The sequence below is a fragment of the Cavia porcellus genome, unplaced genomic scaffold (assembly GCF_034190915.1).
Source record: "Cavia porcellus strain 051 isolate PalLab524CR breed Dunkin Hartley unplaced genomic scaffold, mCavPor4.1 scaffold_31, whole genome shotgun sequence".
NCBI lineage: Eukaryota > Metazoa > Chordata > Mammalia > Rodentia > Caviidae > Cavia > Cavia porcellus.
In genome coordinates, this window is record NW_026947514.1 from 34,535,531 (window position 1) to 34,549,180 (window position 13,650).

A 13,650-nucleotide genomic window follows, 5' to 3' on the forward strand; every position below is an offset into this window, starting at 1 on the left:
TAAAACATCAAAAATTACTGCATAATATAATACATGCTTAAAAAAACCTATACTAGGAGGCTATTATATTTTGTTTAATTATAGTCTTTTCCCCCCAAAGCATCAGTGAAAGTAAATACTATAACTATCTCTGTAATGCCCTACAGAATCACTTTAAAAGTTTCTATTTGCTATAAATGTGAAGGTAAAAATATTTAAAGATTATGAAGTCTGTTTTTCCCAACCACACATTTTGATTTAAGGGTGCATCCATATTGAAATAAGCCAATTTGAACTATAAGATGATCTTTTGATTTTAAACATATGTATATACACATAATCATATCATACATATACTTAATAATTAATTCACTTATAATTTGAATTTCTGCAATCCAAAAGCGGATTTTTTTTTTTGGTTTCTGTTTTTTTGAGACATGGTCTTGCCATGTAGTCCAGGCTTGCTTTGGACTCACAGTGATCCCTAGGCCTCAGCCTCCCAAGGGCTGGAATTAAAGGGATGTGCCACCATGCCCAGGCCTCCTGATTTTAGGAGATAACTGCACACACTAGCACACATGCACACATATACATACTTGTACATAAAAACTACTTTACAGCAGAAAGTTCTGCAGGTATGGATGCTATTTTTTAGCTTTAGTTCATTACCAGTAATTTTCAAAAATAGTGTACTGAACCATTTCACTTCAATCTGTGTCATAATTCATAGTTTAACAATAATGAATTTATCTTCCCTTAAAGACAAAGGTAAAACATGATGCCTCACAAGTAGACAGTGAGGAATGCTATCAATATAGCATGACATTTTCCTGACTGAATAATTTTAAATTGCCTAGTTTTGGAAATAAGCATATCACCAATACTTCCCACTCCCTCTGATTATTTTTAGTGAAATAACATTTCAATATAATAGCTACCCACTATGAAGCAGTGTTAAGGAACATAGAAGATGGCTTTTCTGGAATAAAAACACAAACATACAAACACACTTTTACCCATGTGCACTCATGTGTGCATATACAAATAAGTAAATAAATAAACAACAACAAAAAAATTAAAACTAAGAAGGCAGAAGAGGCAAGGAGAGGAAAGTGTAGAAATTTGTATCTCATAAATCACTAAGTGGAAATAAATTGGAGGTGTGTAAAATTCTGAAATGAATCAATATTAGGCCTTAAGGTAGTTACTGAATTTTTGGATATCCTAGTGCATGGAATTATTTGGCATTTTGATTAATTTATTGGTTACAACTGCTCTAAGGACAAATGGGATAGAAATATATAAAAAAAGCTGTTAATTTTGTGGGCCATTCTATATGTTGAGTTCAGCAATTTTCTAACTAGCATTTATGGTGGCAGCATTAAAAGTGATCGATGACTATGTCTGTGTTTCTTATAGATGATGATAGCATTTTCCTTTTCAAAGTGATTAAATGTTAGCATACTGAATGCCTGAGATATACTGACCAAGTGGTATTTAGCCACTAAAATGGGACCATCAAGTCTGAAATCTTTAAACTGTACCTTATCAGACTATATGCACAAATGGGAGAACAGTTAGATATCTCTTTCTCTAGCTATACCAGTTTTTTAAACTTTAAAAGTGAAACAAAGATGATTAATAGTGTTTAAACACTATTAACTCTAAATGGGCCCATTAGACTAACATCATATAAAATTCCTTTATAGTTCTTAAGATTACATGTGTACATGTTATTAACACAATTTTTTCTGGAATGAACTATAACAGGTAATGACACTAACATAACATTTAAATTTTTGTTACAAAAAATTAAAAGAGGAGGCAACAATCTGAAAATATATTAGTTCTCTGAGTAAGAGGAACTTAACACACAATCAGTGACATCAATCAGAGGAACGGTTTACTCTAGAACCCCAAATTATAGGCACCTATAATGAGGCAGTTGCCCTTTCTCTTGTTTATGGTGCCATTCAAGCTAGTTATTTGGCAGCTTGCCTTCAGCTGGTTGCTCTGTGTGTAGCTGAAACAGAAAAATAATATGACCCAACAGCCAATAAAAATATTAAAATAAAAAATGGGATGGTGAAAAATGGAAAAAGCCCCCTTCCTCCCACCACCCACCAAAAAGGAATAAGTGTAGGCTATAGACGAAATCTTGCCAAAAAATGTTAGAAACATATTTACTTTGAGGGATCCAACTCTACTAGCAACTCCTTTGCTTTCATCCGGCCGTCTAATTTGCTACAATGAGGGAAGATGGGTAAAAAAGACAGAATAAAGAAAAAGTGAACTTAAAAATTTTCTACACATTAATAATGCATGCAAAAACATCAATTGAATCGTTCAGGTACTTCTTAGGAGGTCGATGAGTTAACTAACCCAGGGTTTGTATGACATGCTCTGCAAATAGGCTGGTTGCTAGAATTCAGTTTTTGTTATGGCACTATTCCTGAGATGAGGAAATTGGCACTTACTTTCAGTTATCTTGGGGACTCCTGATGAAGCAGTTTCTGGAGTAGTGTTACATTTGCATTTGGCTTACAAAAAGAAAGAATTACAAATACACCTATGCACCTTTTCTCTTTCAGTGTTTGTGTCTATTCCATTGTAGTATCTGAAAACATCAATTCTATGACTAGAAACAAGTGTTCTTTAAGAGGAAAGATCAATCCTAACAAGCATCATTCTTAAGAGGTGACAGTGAAGCTCCTCTGCTTGCTGTCCAAGCACTGAGGTTGTTCAGCTGTCACTGACATTCCCAGTTAAACAACTGTGCTGCCCAACCAGAAAATTTTAATGCCAGACCAATGCTAGATATTTCGATCTTTCAAAGTTTTCTACTGTTTCAAATAAATTTTCTTCCCGGTCAGACAGACAAAAAGTAGAATTTTAAAACATTTGCCTGATATCTTTAATTGAGTAAACAAAGATTCTCAAAACAAAGTCTCTTATTAGATAAGGATGTGTGTAAGCAAGTGTGTGCATGCGTGTGTGTAATGGTGCTCTAATAATAAGCAATGCTTTTGTTAAAGACAGAAATTCCTGTACTTACAGAATGAAATTCTTAATTCAGGCTAGTTTAGGTCAAGTTAGCTGTGAAAATTCTCATTTTGGGAGACAGAAGTATTAGTGCAATGTCAAATTCTTAGGGTCAGTTATTCTCAGAATTTATTACCAGGATGTGGCCTATAAAACATTAAAATGGCTACCATTTGTATTTCCCTTTTTCAAAAAGATTCCAGAAATACCATGCAATGAAGAAGCTGCCTGGATTTTAATCTGGTATGTGGTACTGATTCCCTTTCACTCAGTAAAATTTTCCACTTTTGTAAAACACTTTCTATGTCAGCAAGATGGCTACTTTAAGATGGGATCCTGTCTCACTCGGTGCCAGCATTCACAATTCAGTTATGTTTGGTGAAAATATTTTAAGAGAGGCTGTAAATTTTGTTTGTTATATGATGAGGAATCTGAGTCTAGAGAGGTTCATTGGCTTATTGAACACATCAATTAAAAAACTGTAAAGGGGAGACTAAATTCTCTATCAGGTTCTTTCATTAAATTAGCCTCTTAGCAGCCTGGTATAATAATGTATGCCTGCAATCCCAGCCATCTGGGAGACTGAAGCAAGAAGATCTCAAGTTTGGCCCAGTGTGAGCAATTTAGTGAGTCTCTGTCTCAAAAAAAAAAAAAAAAAAAAAAGAATATATATATATATATGTATACATAGGTTGGGGATGCAGCTCAGTGCAAAGGCTTTGGGATTAATGCCCAGTAACACACATGTGCCAGTGCACATGCACATGTATGTGCATGATTTAGGCTTTTATCTGTGGGATGACTAATATAGATCTCCTGTTCTTCCACTGATAATTTTTATATGGATTTAAATTACGTTTATATTGACAAACAGACATTTCCGTTTGTTTGCCTTCAGACCATCTTATTTTAGAATCATCTAACCTACTTCTAAATTTATCCAGAGATTTCTACTTTTAGCCCTATTATGCTACACTATTACTTTAAATTGTGGTTCAATGACATGGGGTAAATTTTTGGTTAAAAATTTTTTTCTTTTAACCAATATCTCTTGGTATACACTGGCATAGCTTAATATTTCTGGGAGCTATAATTTGGAGATTTAAAAAATATTTTGCTTAAGTGTTCAAGATTTAGGGCTGGGGATATAGCTCAGGGTAGAGTGTTTGCTTAGTATGTAGGAGGCTCTGGGTTAGAAGCCCACCACCACCAAAATGGAGGGGGGTTGGGTGGGAGAAAAGAAAAAAAGGGAAATATTTTTGTGATCTGATTAATGTTTCACTTGATTATGTTATTCAGTCCTTTCAATAAAACTGATGTCATTGTAAGACAATAGAATCTTTATGGATTAAGACAAAATTGAAAGTCTAACAGTGGGAGTTATATGTATTAACGAAAAATAAATACATAAGTATTTCTGGAGGAAAGGCAATATGATTATAAAACTAAACAAATGAAAGGATAAAAGTGATTAAGGAAAGCTACAAAGAGCAAAGAAAAATGACAAGTCACAAATTAGAATCTTAGTAACAAGTTGCAGATTCTTTCTTTTTTCCCTACCTGACATATTTTTACCATTAGGAGATTCTTTTTTAAAAAGTCTTTGATCTTCCATGGTTTATAAATTTGTAATTTTAATCCTTCCGTTTTTGTGTGTATATATGTGTGGGTAATGAGAATCAAGCCCAGGACCTAGTGCTTGCCAGGCAGGTGTTATACCACTGAGCTGTATCCCCGGCCCCTAATCCTTCAGTTTTATAATACCTTTATTTCAAGGTAATATAGTCTATAGAATGAAACATTTAAACAAGTTATTCCCTACCTCTTAGCCAGAAATAATTCATTTTATTTTCTCTGAATTTTTATCTGTCTGTAAAAATATTATATAGTCCATCTGTTATGGCATAAGGAAGTTATTAGATACTTTAAAACAGATAACTATTAACACATCGTATGGCCTTCAGAAGTTTTAATTGATTATTTGTATATGAGACAGAAAAAAGTCTACCTGTATTTGAATTTTATTTATTTATTCTTTTTTTGTCTTTTTCCTTTTTATCGGTACCAGGGATCGAACTCACGACTGCCTGCTTGCAAGGCAGGCGCTTATGCTGCTGAGCTAAATCCCCAGCCCTGTATTTGAATTTTATAATTGAATGCATAACTTTTTTCTCCACTACAATTAAGAATAGAATGGCTTAGTCTCGATATAAAAAAGCACTGATATATATATATAGTAACAAATAGTATCAACTGACTTCATAAAGATCTGCTACAAATCTTAGAAGTAGGCAAAATAGGCATCCTTGTCATTACTGAACTAAATCTAAAAAACAGATCAAAACAAAGAAAAATATGTTTTCTTCTTTTAAAAACAATGTACATTATAAAATAAACTGGGATTTCATCCCTATGCAATTTTGTTTACTACTCTTTTAAACTTTTTTACTTTGCGTATATGCTATTTTGAATAATTCCCATAAAATTTATTAAACATTTTATTTGTAATATTGTAGAAAATTTATATATGAATTCATATATATTCTATAATATATGTTATTTAAACACACACATTAAGAGCTCTTCTAATTTTTCAAAAATATATTCTTTGATGCGTTTCTGAAACTTTTAGTCAGATTTCTAGAAACAAAGTGAGTAGTTAAAACACAGTTGTTAAGATTTCCTCTCCTCTTTCTCTCTGGACACATGATATAAAAACATGCATTTCAAGCAAATGTATGCCCTTTGCTTCAAGGTTATGTAAATAAATCAATATTCCTATTATTTTGAATAGGAATATTCATGTCACTACTCAAAACAAAATGGATGATTGTAACTTTAAAGTAAGTATCAATTTGATTGCAGCATTTGTGTTACGTTTAGATTTCTAGCCAGGGCACATTTTATTTCATATATTTCTTGCTGCATGCATTTCTTTTATGTAATGCTTCTTACTGTCCTTTAATCTTCCCATCATTGTTTCCAAAAAGTTTAGAAGAACTTTTTGAGGCTATGAACTGATTAGACATGTTGTAAATATTTTATTTTTATGTTAGGTCCACAAAACGCTGCTTGAGGGCAGGGTTAATAAGTCTATCCATGCTGTAGCCAACACACACAGACACATGTACACTAAAAAATATTCACTGCATGAATATCTGAATTAATTGTGTTTGTTCCTTAGTGAAAGTTAAATGTGTAGTTAAAAAGTTAAAGCCGATAATCCTGAAATTTTGGGTCAGAAAATACCTGATTAATTTTAGAATATGTATCATCTAAAAATAAAAAGTCTCGCAGAACAGTTTAGTTCGAGACATAAAATCATCAATGAGATGAAAAATTAATTATCCAGATTTGAATCATGACTGTAAATAATTTTGCTGATGAACTAATGGCACAAATCATTATTGTTGGGTTGCTTTTGCAGACAGTATGTTCCAAACCATTAAAAAATGTACAGAAATCAAATCTATTTAATTATACCATAAGTCATTATTCTTAATTTCACTATTTCTTGTATCATTATAGTTCACATCCCTATCTTATTCTAAATTGAACAAAACTCATTTGTTTGTCAAGAAAAATCAATACTCCAATTTAACAGACAAGACTGATCTAAATGAAAAAGATCCTTAGTGAAGTTTTGTTAATCTCAACTATGTAAGAATGTAAAAGCTGAAATAAATAAATGTAGTTTTCTGTATTAACTGAAAATTAATAAGATATCTGAGAAGGGATAAAAGAGTAACAATAGAGACTGAACTGGGATAGCAACTATGCCCAAGGAATAAGTTTATAAGTCTAGCAGGAACTTTAAAGAGCATTCCATTTAGTATCCTGATGTTATAGATATAGAAAGTGATCTTTACTGGTTTCCATAAAATGGAAGACTAGGACTCACACTTAATATTAGTTTCTCATAATGCATTAATTTAGAATACTCACTGTTGCTAGCTTTTCAAATAATTTTCAGTCCATATTTTTAAAATGCTTGACAGTAAGTCATGTAAATACAAATGTTAACAGCTTCTTCCAATATGTCATTAAATTGAATTCATGAGGATGCAAAAATGATCTACTATCAATATCCAAGTGAATTATAGGAATCAAGGGCCTAAAAGTTCTGTATACTTTAATGAAGAACTAATACAAGTTGCTCAGTTTAATTAAGACACTATTCCAAAAATATTTAACATACAAAAGGTTTTCTAGAGCATTGTTTATCAAATTGGAAAATAAAAAACAACTGAAATACGTAAAATGGGGCCTAGTGAAAAGTATGTTACATATATTAATTACAATACAAACCAATTGAAGTAATTTTGTAGAAGACAATTTAAAAATTGTAAAGATGTTCATGACACAGAAAAATGTTCATATTAGTAATTAAACAAGATAGATTCAAATCTTTTAGACAATTTAATAATAATGCTAGCCAACATTTATTGAGTACCTATAAGTCAAATACCATAGTAAGTTAATGTATATGCAGTGTTATACTTAATTCTTAAAACAATCTACAAATATTACAATGGTTCTAACCATTTACTTTCCAAATGACTGAGAGAAGTTCCAGAATAATGTTTGGGTAAAAAGATCCATTCAAAGTGCAGGTCAGACCAATGGATTTTAACGTATTAGAATATGGAATGGCCCCAGACGACGTTTCATTCTTACCATTGTACTAACCATTTCCTAGAGAAGGTTTCAGATTTCACATTTCAACTAACATTTCACATTTTGACTAACAGTTGTAAAGTTCTGATATAGTATTAAAATCCATAATTACCTGAAAATGCTAACAAAATAGTGCATTCTTTTCTAACCACAAGACAAGTTTGTTTCTTCATACTCTTGGACAAAACATCTTGGCAAATATGAGCATATACTCGTGTTCTATTAAACCAGCCTTCAGTATTCATTTTTATTTTTTAATTTAAAAAGAAAACAATAAAAATAACAATAAAACAGAATTTCAAAACAGGCTAGTACTTCAACATGTATTTGAAAAATGTAAAATAACACTATTCTTTCTAGTAGATTTTTGGGGGGTTTTGAAAATTTACTTAGCTTTTTCATAAAATCATATTAACATGTTAAGCCTTTACTATTATTATTTTAAAAATATAAATAAGTCAATTAATTTCTCAGTTCTAACTTCTATTCCAGTTAATATAGCTAGATATAAGTCACAATAATAGAAGGTACTTGGAATCCTTAATAATTTTTCACTGTAGAAAGGAGTCCTGAGAGCAGAACTGTTGGAGTTGATCCAAAACAGTGAGATAATTATTATTCAACATTTTCTAGATGGAATAGTTAACTTTTCAGAAAACAAAAAAGTTTTTTGTTATTGTATCGAGGATTTAGTTTCATTTTCACTATTTCAAAAGTTTTCAATCTTTTTGTAGTTTGTTGATTGTACATGTACAACAAATAAATTTCTATTACATCATTAACAACTGAACAACTTTATATGCCAATGCTGATTTAAAGACAAAAGCAAAGACATCTGATGGTTAGTATAATATTCTGATTTTATCTTAAGATTCTTTTTTTTTTTTTTTAATCAGTACTAGGGATCGAACTCTAGACTGCCTGCTTACAAGGCAGGTGCTTATGCCTCTGAGCTAAATCCTCAGCCCCTTGTCTAGACTCTTAATAGAAGAAAATAATTTTCTTGTGTCAGTTAGTACCTTGGTTAATAAGGTTAAAATTATAGCAACTAAATGAGATTATGTAGAGACATAAGAATCAATCTCAAGTTTAGCCAATGGCCTAGCCATATCACATTATCAGTCTGGTAATTCAAAGGAAAATGGTGACAATATGGAAAAGTTTATAAAAACTAATATAACTAACAGAAAATCTAATAGAAACTATTACAGTGATGTTGGATCAGTGATGTCGTTTTAAAACGTAAACAAAAAAAAATAAGGAAATCATCCTGGCTTTCACATTCACACATTAAAAACCCTGAGTTTAAGAAAAAGGTTTATTTAGAGTAGTCTAAATTATTTTATTCAAAGAACAATAACAAACCTACTAAGAGATCATAATTTTGCATACCCTTCATAGACAGATATTTTTGTATTACAAAATTTTTGTATAATTATTAGCTCAATGAAATATTAATAGTGTTTATATTTTCTCCCTGAAAGGAAAAAAACTACTTTTTAGTTACTAGGAAACTGTGTTCTAATATTCATAGTCATAATATATGACTATAGACTACATTAACTTTTCAAAAGTTAAATTTCAGGTGTGTAGAAAATAAAAAGATAATAAAATTAGTCTTTAAAAAATATTCTGTGGGTGTGGTGGTGCATACCTGTAATCTTAGTATTCTGGGAGACTGACAGAGGAGGACCAAAAATTCAAGCCTGGGCAACTTCACAATTTGGTGAGAAGGTTAAAAAAAAAAAAGGAGAAAAGAAAAAGAAAAAACGGGTGGGGATGTAGCTTAATGTGAAGGTTCTAGATTCAATATCCAGTTCTGTGGGAAAATTTTTTAAAAAAGAAGTTGTCTGTTATAGCTAAATCTTTCAGGAAATCTTTTCTGGAAGACTACCATGATTTTAGAATCTGAGTCTTCTAGATATTGCCTACACTTTTTTAAAGAGAATCTACATACCATTTTGTTGGCATTACCATATTTTATTTAGGGTAACAGACTAAAACTTCGAGTTTGTTCTCAAAAAATTTTTTTACAGTCATAAATCAATGCCAGTGAAAAGAATTTATCATTTTCATTAAAAGTAAATGTCTGATATAAAATAAAAATGACATTTTACCTATATACAATTAATTTATTTATTTCAGCAAATAAATATTTATTGGAGAAAATGTCACTCTGTAGGAATTGGTTAGAAAATATAATACATTGTGATAAGGGACCTTAAGTATATTTTATAGATATAACTTATGTTTATTATATTTGGAAAAGCCTAAAGGATCAGAGCATAGTCTATACTATATTTCAGCATGCTTATAAAATGTTAATCAAAAATAATGTTTATTATAGATACATACATGTAAAGAACAGTAACTATTTTGCTTAATACTGTCTGATGATAAAAGCTACAGAGAGAAAGATTGGGACTACTAGTTTGGATCATAATCTGGTTATTTAATCATTCTAAAGTTCAAGTATTTGGAGGTAGTAGTGGTCTTGGGGCTCATATCCAAGGCCTCACACATGCTAAGCAAGTGCTCTACCACTGAGCTATACTCTGTACCTTCTATTGAGTTTCTATAAAGATTCAGTTAAGTATTTCTGAAGATTATTTACATAATATTCTGTACTTTTGCTGATCAATTGTGAGATTTAATTATGCTTTATTATAATTATAGTTGATTATTTTATCTGTTTGTAAAGATAGGAGTCAATGTCTTTTTTTTTCTTTTCTTAAGTGTTTTGGATACAAGATCTTGCTGTGTAGTTCAGGCAGGCCCTGAACTCACTATGAAGCCCAGGATGGCATCAAACTCATGGCAACCCTATTCCCTCAGTCTCCCAAGCGCAGGGATTACGGGCATGAATTACCATGCCTGATGTGGAGTCAATGTCTGTTTTTCACTCTTGCTTTCTCCAGAAAGACTAATTAAACTTGTTAAGGAGATAGGTGTTGTTGGTTTCATAAGAGATACAAAGTTATATTAAATAATTTGCCTAATATTCCGTGGTTATTAAGTAGAGAAACAAACATCTGAATCCAGGTCTTCTATTTTAAGTTAAGTTCTCTTTCAAATGCAGCTCATTCAAGACTCCATGGTATTTCTGATGCAAAGGAAATTCATTTCATTTGCACATAAGTTTGTGAACATGACAGATTCTGCATGGTCACTCTGAAATATAGAAAATGGATTTCCATGGGGCTTAGGCAATACTATTTTGTATTAAATTATAAATATTCCAACCAAGATGCAGTAAAATAATGTCAAACTTAAATTCTATTTCCTATTTTGTATTGTATGTCATTTTTGAATGTCTCACACATACCTCAGATTGAACACATTATCAAATGTATTATTACCTCTTTTCCTTTACCTTGCAAACTTGCTACTTCGCTTTCATTTCTCAATACAGTATCATCACCTACCCGATATCTTAAATGAGAATCATTTTGACTTTTTCTTTGCCCCGCAATTTTATGCCACAAAATTAAAGTAAATAATTCACCTAGGATACAGGTAAGTGCTAAAAACTATAGCGTTGAAATCTCAATCAGTAGAGAAGGGGAAAAAGACATTATTTAAAATGCAAAGAACTGATATTTGGAATTGGATACTGGCGCTACTGAATTAAGACTAATCATATACTATAAAAAGTTCTACCCTCAAAGTTCTTGACTACTGACAAGTCCCCTTAAAATGGTCATTACTGCTGAATACAATTCTTAAACTCTCCATGTAGTACAAAAATTTCATGTTTGACTTTTTCTGTCCTTCATGCTATTGTCTTCTTAGCAGTTCCACCTTATTCTTTTCTAAATGAGGTTTTCCTGCTGTACATTTTGTTTCTTCTTGCTGTGTTTAATATATAATTATAACTTGTTGTGAATTATAGTAATTAAAATCCTTATCTTTAGGCTTATTTTACCATACCTTCGACTAAACTGTAAACTCTGTGAAGATAGAAGATACAGAAGTCACTGATATTAAAACACTTAAAGGTAAGTATACTTAGTTAATACTCAACAAAGCAGTCTTATGGCTTTTATTATAAAGATTTACTTTCTTTACTCCTTTTACATTATTAGTATTCAAAGTAGTTTATTATATTAGAATTCTAATTCAGTATTTAATGTTATCTAGAAATTATATAAAGGCAATAATTTCATCTTTAAGGTATCTAATCTAGTATTGGTAAAAATATTTAGGAATACAGTCTTATTCCTAAATACAAATATGGTGTTGTATTTGAATTCTTTGTCAATCTGGACATCTAAATGTTATCTAAGAAAAAATGTCAAGAAAAGTCATTACTGTCTGCCAAACTAGGCACCCAAATAGTATATATTTTATGTCTAGCATATTCATGCAGTTTTTCTTCATTGAAGCTTTACAACCTCATGTTTTTGAATGATAAAATCAGTATCATTTATTTTTGACACATCTAAAAACATACAACAGAAATACTATGAAGACTTTGCTGAGAAAGTTGTATCATGTAATGGAAAACAAATTACTACTGACATCAAGACCTGGGTGAAATCACTTCTAGTCAAATGCAATTATAACATTCATAAAACTAATAGAGTTGGAATTGATGAAGGCAGATGTACAAGTCCTAAAAATTGAAGATGGGGGAAAGAGCCACAGTTTGAAAATAATAAATTTTAGATCCATAGAATAGATTTAGATCCATAGAATAGATTTAGAATGTAGCCTGATATCTAATACCACATGTTATTAAACAAGAAATAAAAATTTTCCTATTAGTCTTTTGATACCATGTTGGATCCATCACATAGAGAATTTAAAAGTACAAGTAACTAACTTAACTAGAGAAGGGACATTTCAGAGAAAAGTATTCATAGAATTACTAAGTTTGATAATTTATCATACACACAAAGATATCAGGCAACAGATAAACTGTGTAATCTTTCCCCCACTGCAATTTGTGACACACAAAAAATAAAGACTAAGTAACTTCCTCTTTCTCCTTCCCCCAAAGGTTGGCATTAAAACTTTCTTTCTAATAAATTTAGATTTGTTTCCAAATATTAGGCAGCAGTATTCCACGTTGAGGATGTTTGGAAAAATTTGGAATGATACTAGAGCAGGGAGCTACCCCAGTCTGGACAAGTTAAAAAAAAAAAATCCTTGGTGACAGTATTTTATCTATCTTGCAGATTACTGACCCAAAATGGTTTACCCTTAATGTAAAAATATTACTTTATACTGATGAATGAACTAAAAAAAAACACAAGTCTACAACAAAGATGGGCCACAGAAAGAGATACTTTAGTTGTAATATAGTAGACATTTTGCATGAAATTTTTATTTTCCTACAAATGGCCTGTATGACAACTTATGAAACAATGGGTGGTAACTATCTTATATTACATTTATATTTTCTAGTATCTTGCATGCAATCTAATCTTGACAAGCAGTAGGAAATATTGGTTAATTTTCTCAGGTTTCACAGTACAGCAGTTACAAGGTATGAAAGAACTGTACTTACTTTTGGTGTTGGGCAGGAAGCTGTAGAAAGGCGAGATGTAGCTTGAGCACGAGGGGATTCTGAAGGAGTAGTACTGAGTGAGGCTGTGTCTCGTGGGAGCACCTGAACACCACGAGAAATGATGGAGTCTGGAATCTGAACAAAGGGAACAACTAGAGTTCAATATTCGGAAAATGTCAACAATATATAAAATCAATACACACATCTACTTTTAGTTTTTGGATTCTTTGCTGCTCAGCCCTCACATGGTGGATATGAAATTATGCTTAGGTATACCAATTGATTTGAAATTGGACAGAAACTCAAATTTAAAATATGTCTGAAAACACTTTTATATGAGAAGTAGTATAGCAATGTGATTAAGTATATCATTTATAAGCTGTGTTACTTAATAATTTGAAATCTTATACAAAATATTTAACTCCATATTTTCCATTTCC

General features: G+C 31.3%; 1 protein-coding gene across 25 annotated transcripts in view; it reads right to left on the bottom strand.

Annotated features, from left to right (window-relative positions):
* The window catches only part of Gphn (gephyrin), a 531,921-nt gene that overhangs the window by 174,685 nt on the left and 343,586 nt on the right, over positions 1-13,650 (bottom strand). For 16 of the 25 annotated variants that reach the window (XM_063241465.1, XM_063241474.1, XM_063241470.1 and 13 more), the window contains 2 exons: positions 13,211-13,345; positions 2,167-2,223 (listed from right to left, as the gene is read on the bottom strand). In XM_063241465.1, coding sequence (XP_063097535.1) covers positions 2,167-2,223; positions 13,211-13,345 — 192 coding nt within the window. The remainder of the gene's footprint in view (positions 1-2,166; positions 2,224-13,210; positions 13,346-13,650) is intronic. The other 9 variants (XM_063241478.1, XM_063241469.1, XM_063241476.1 and 6 more) reach the window with 1 other exon arrangement.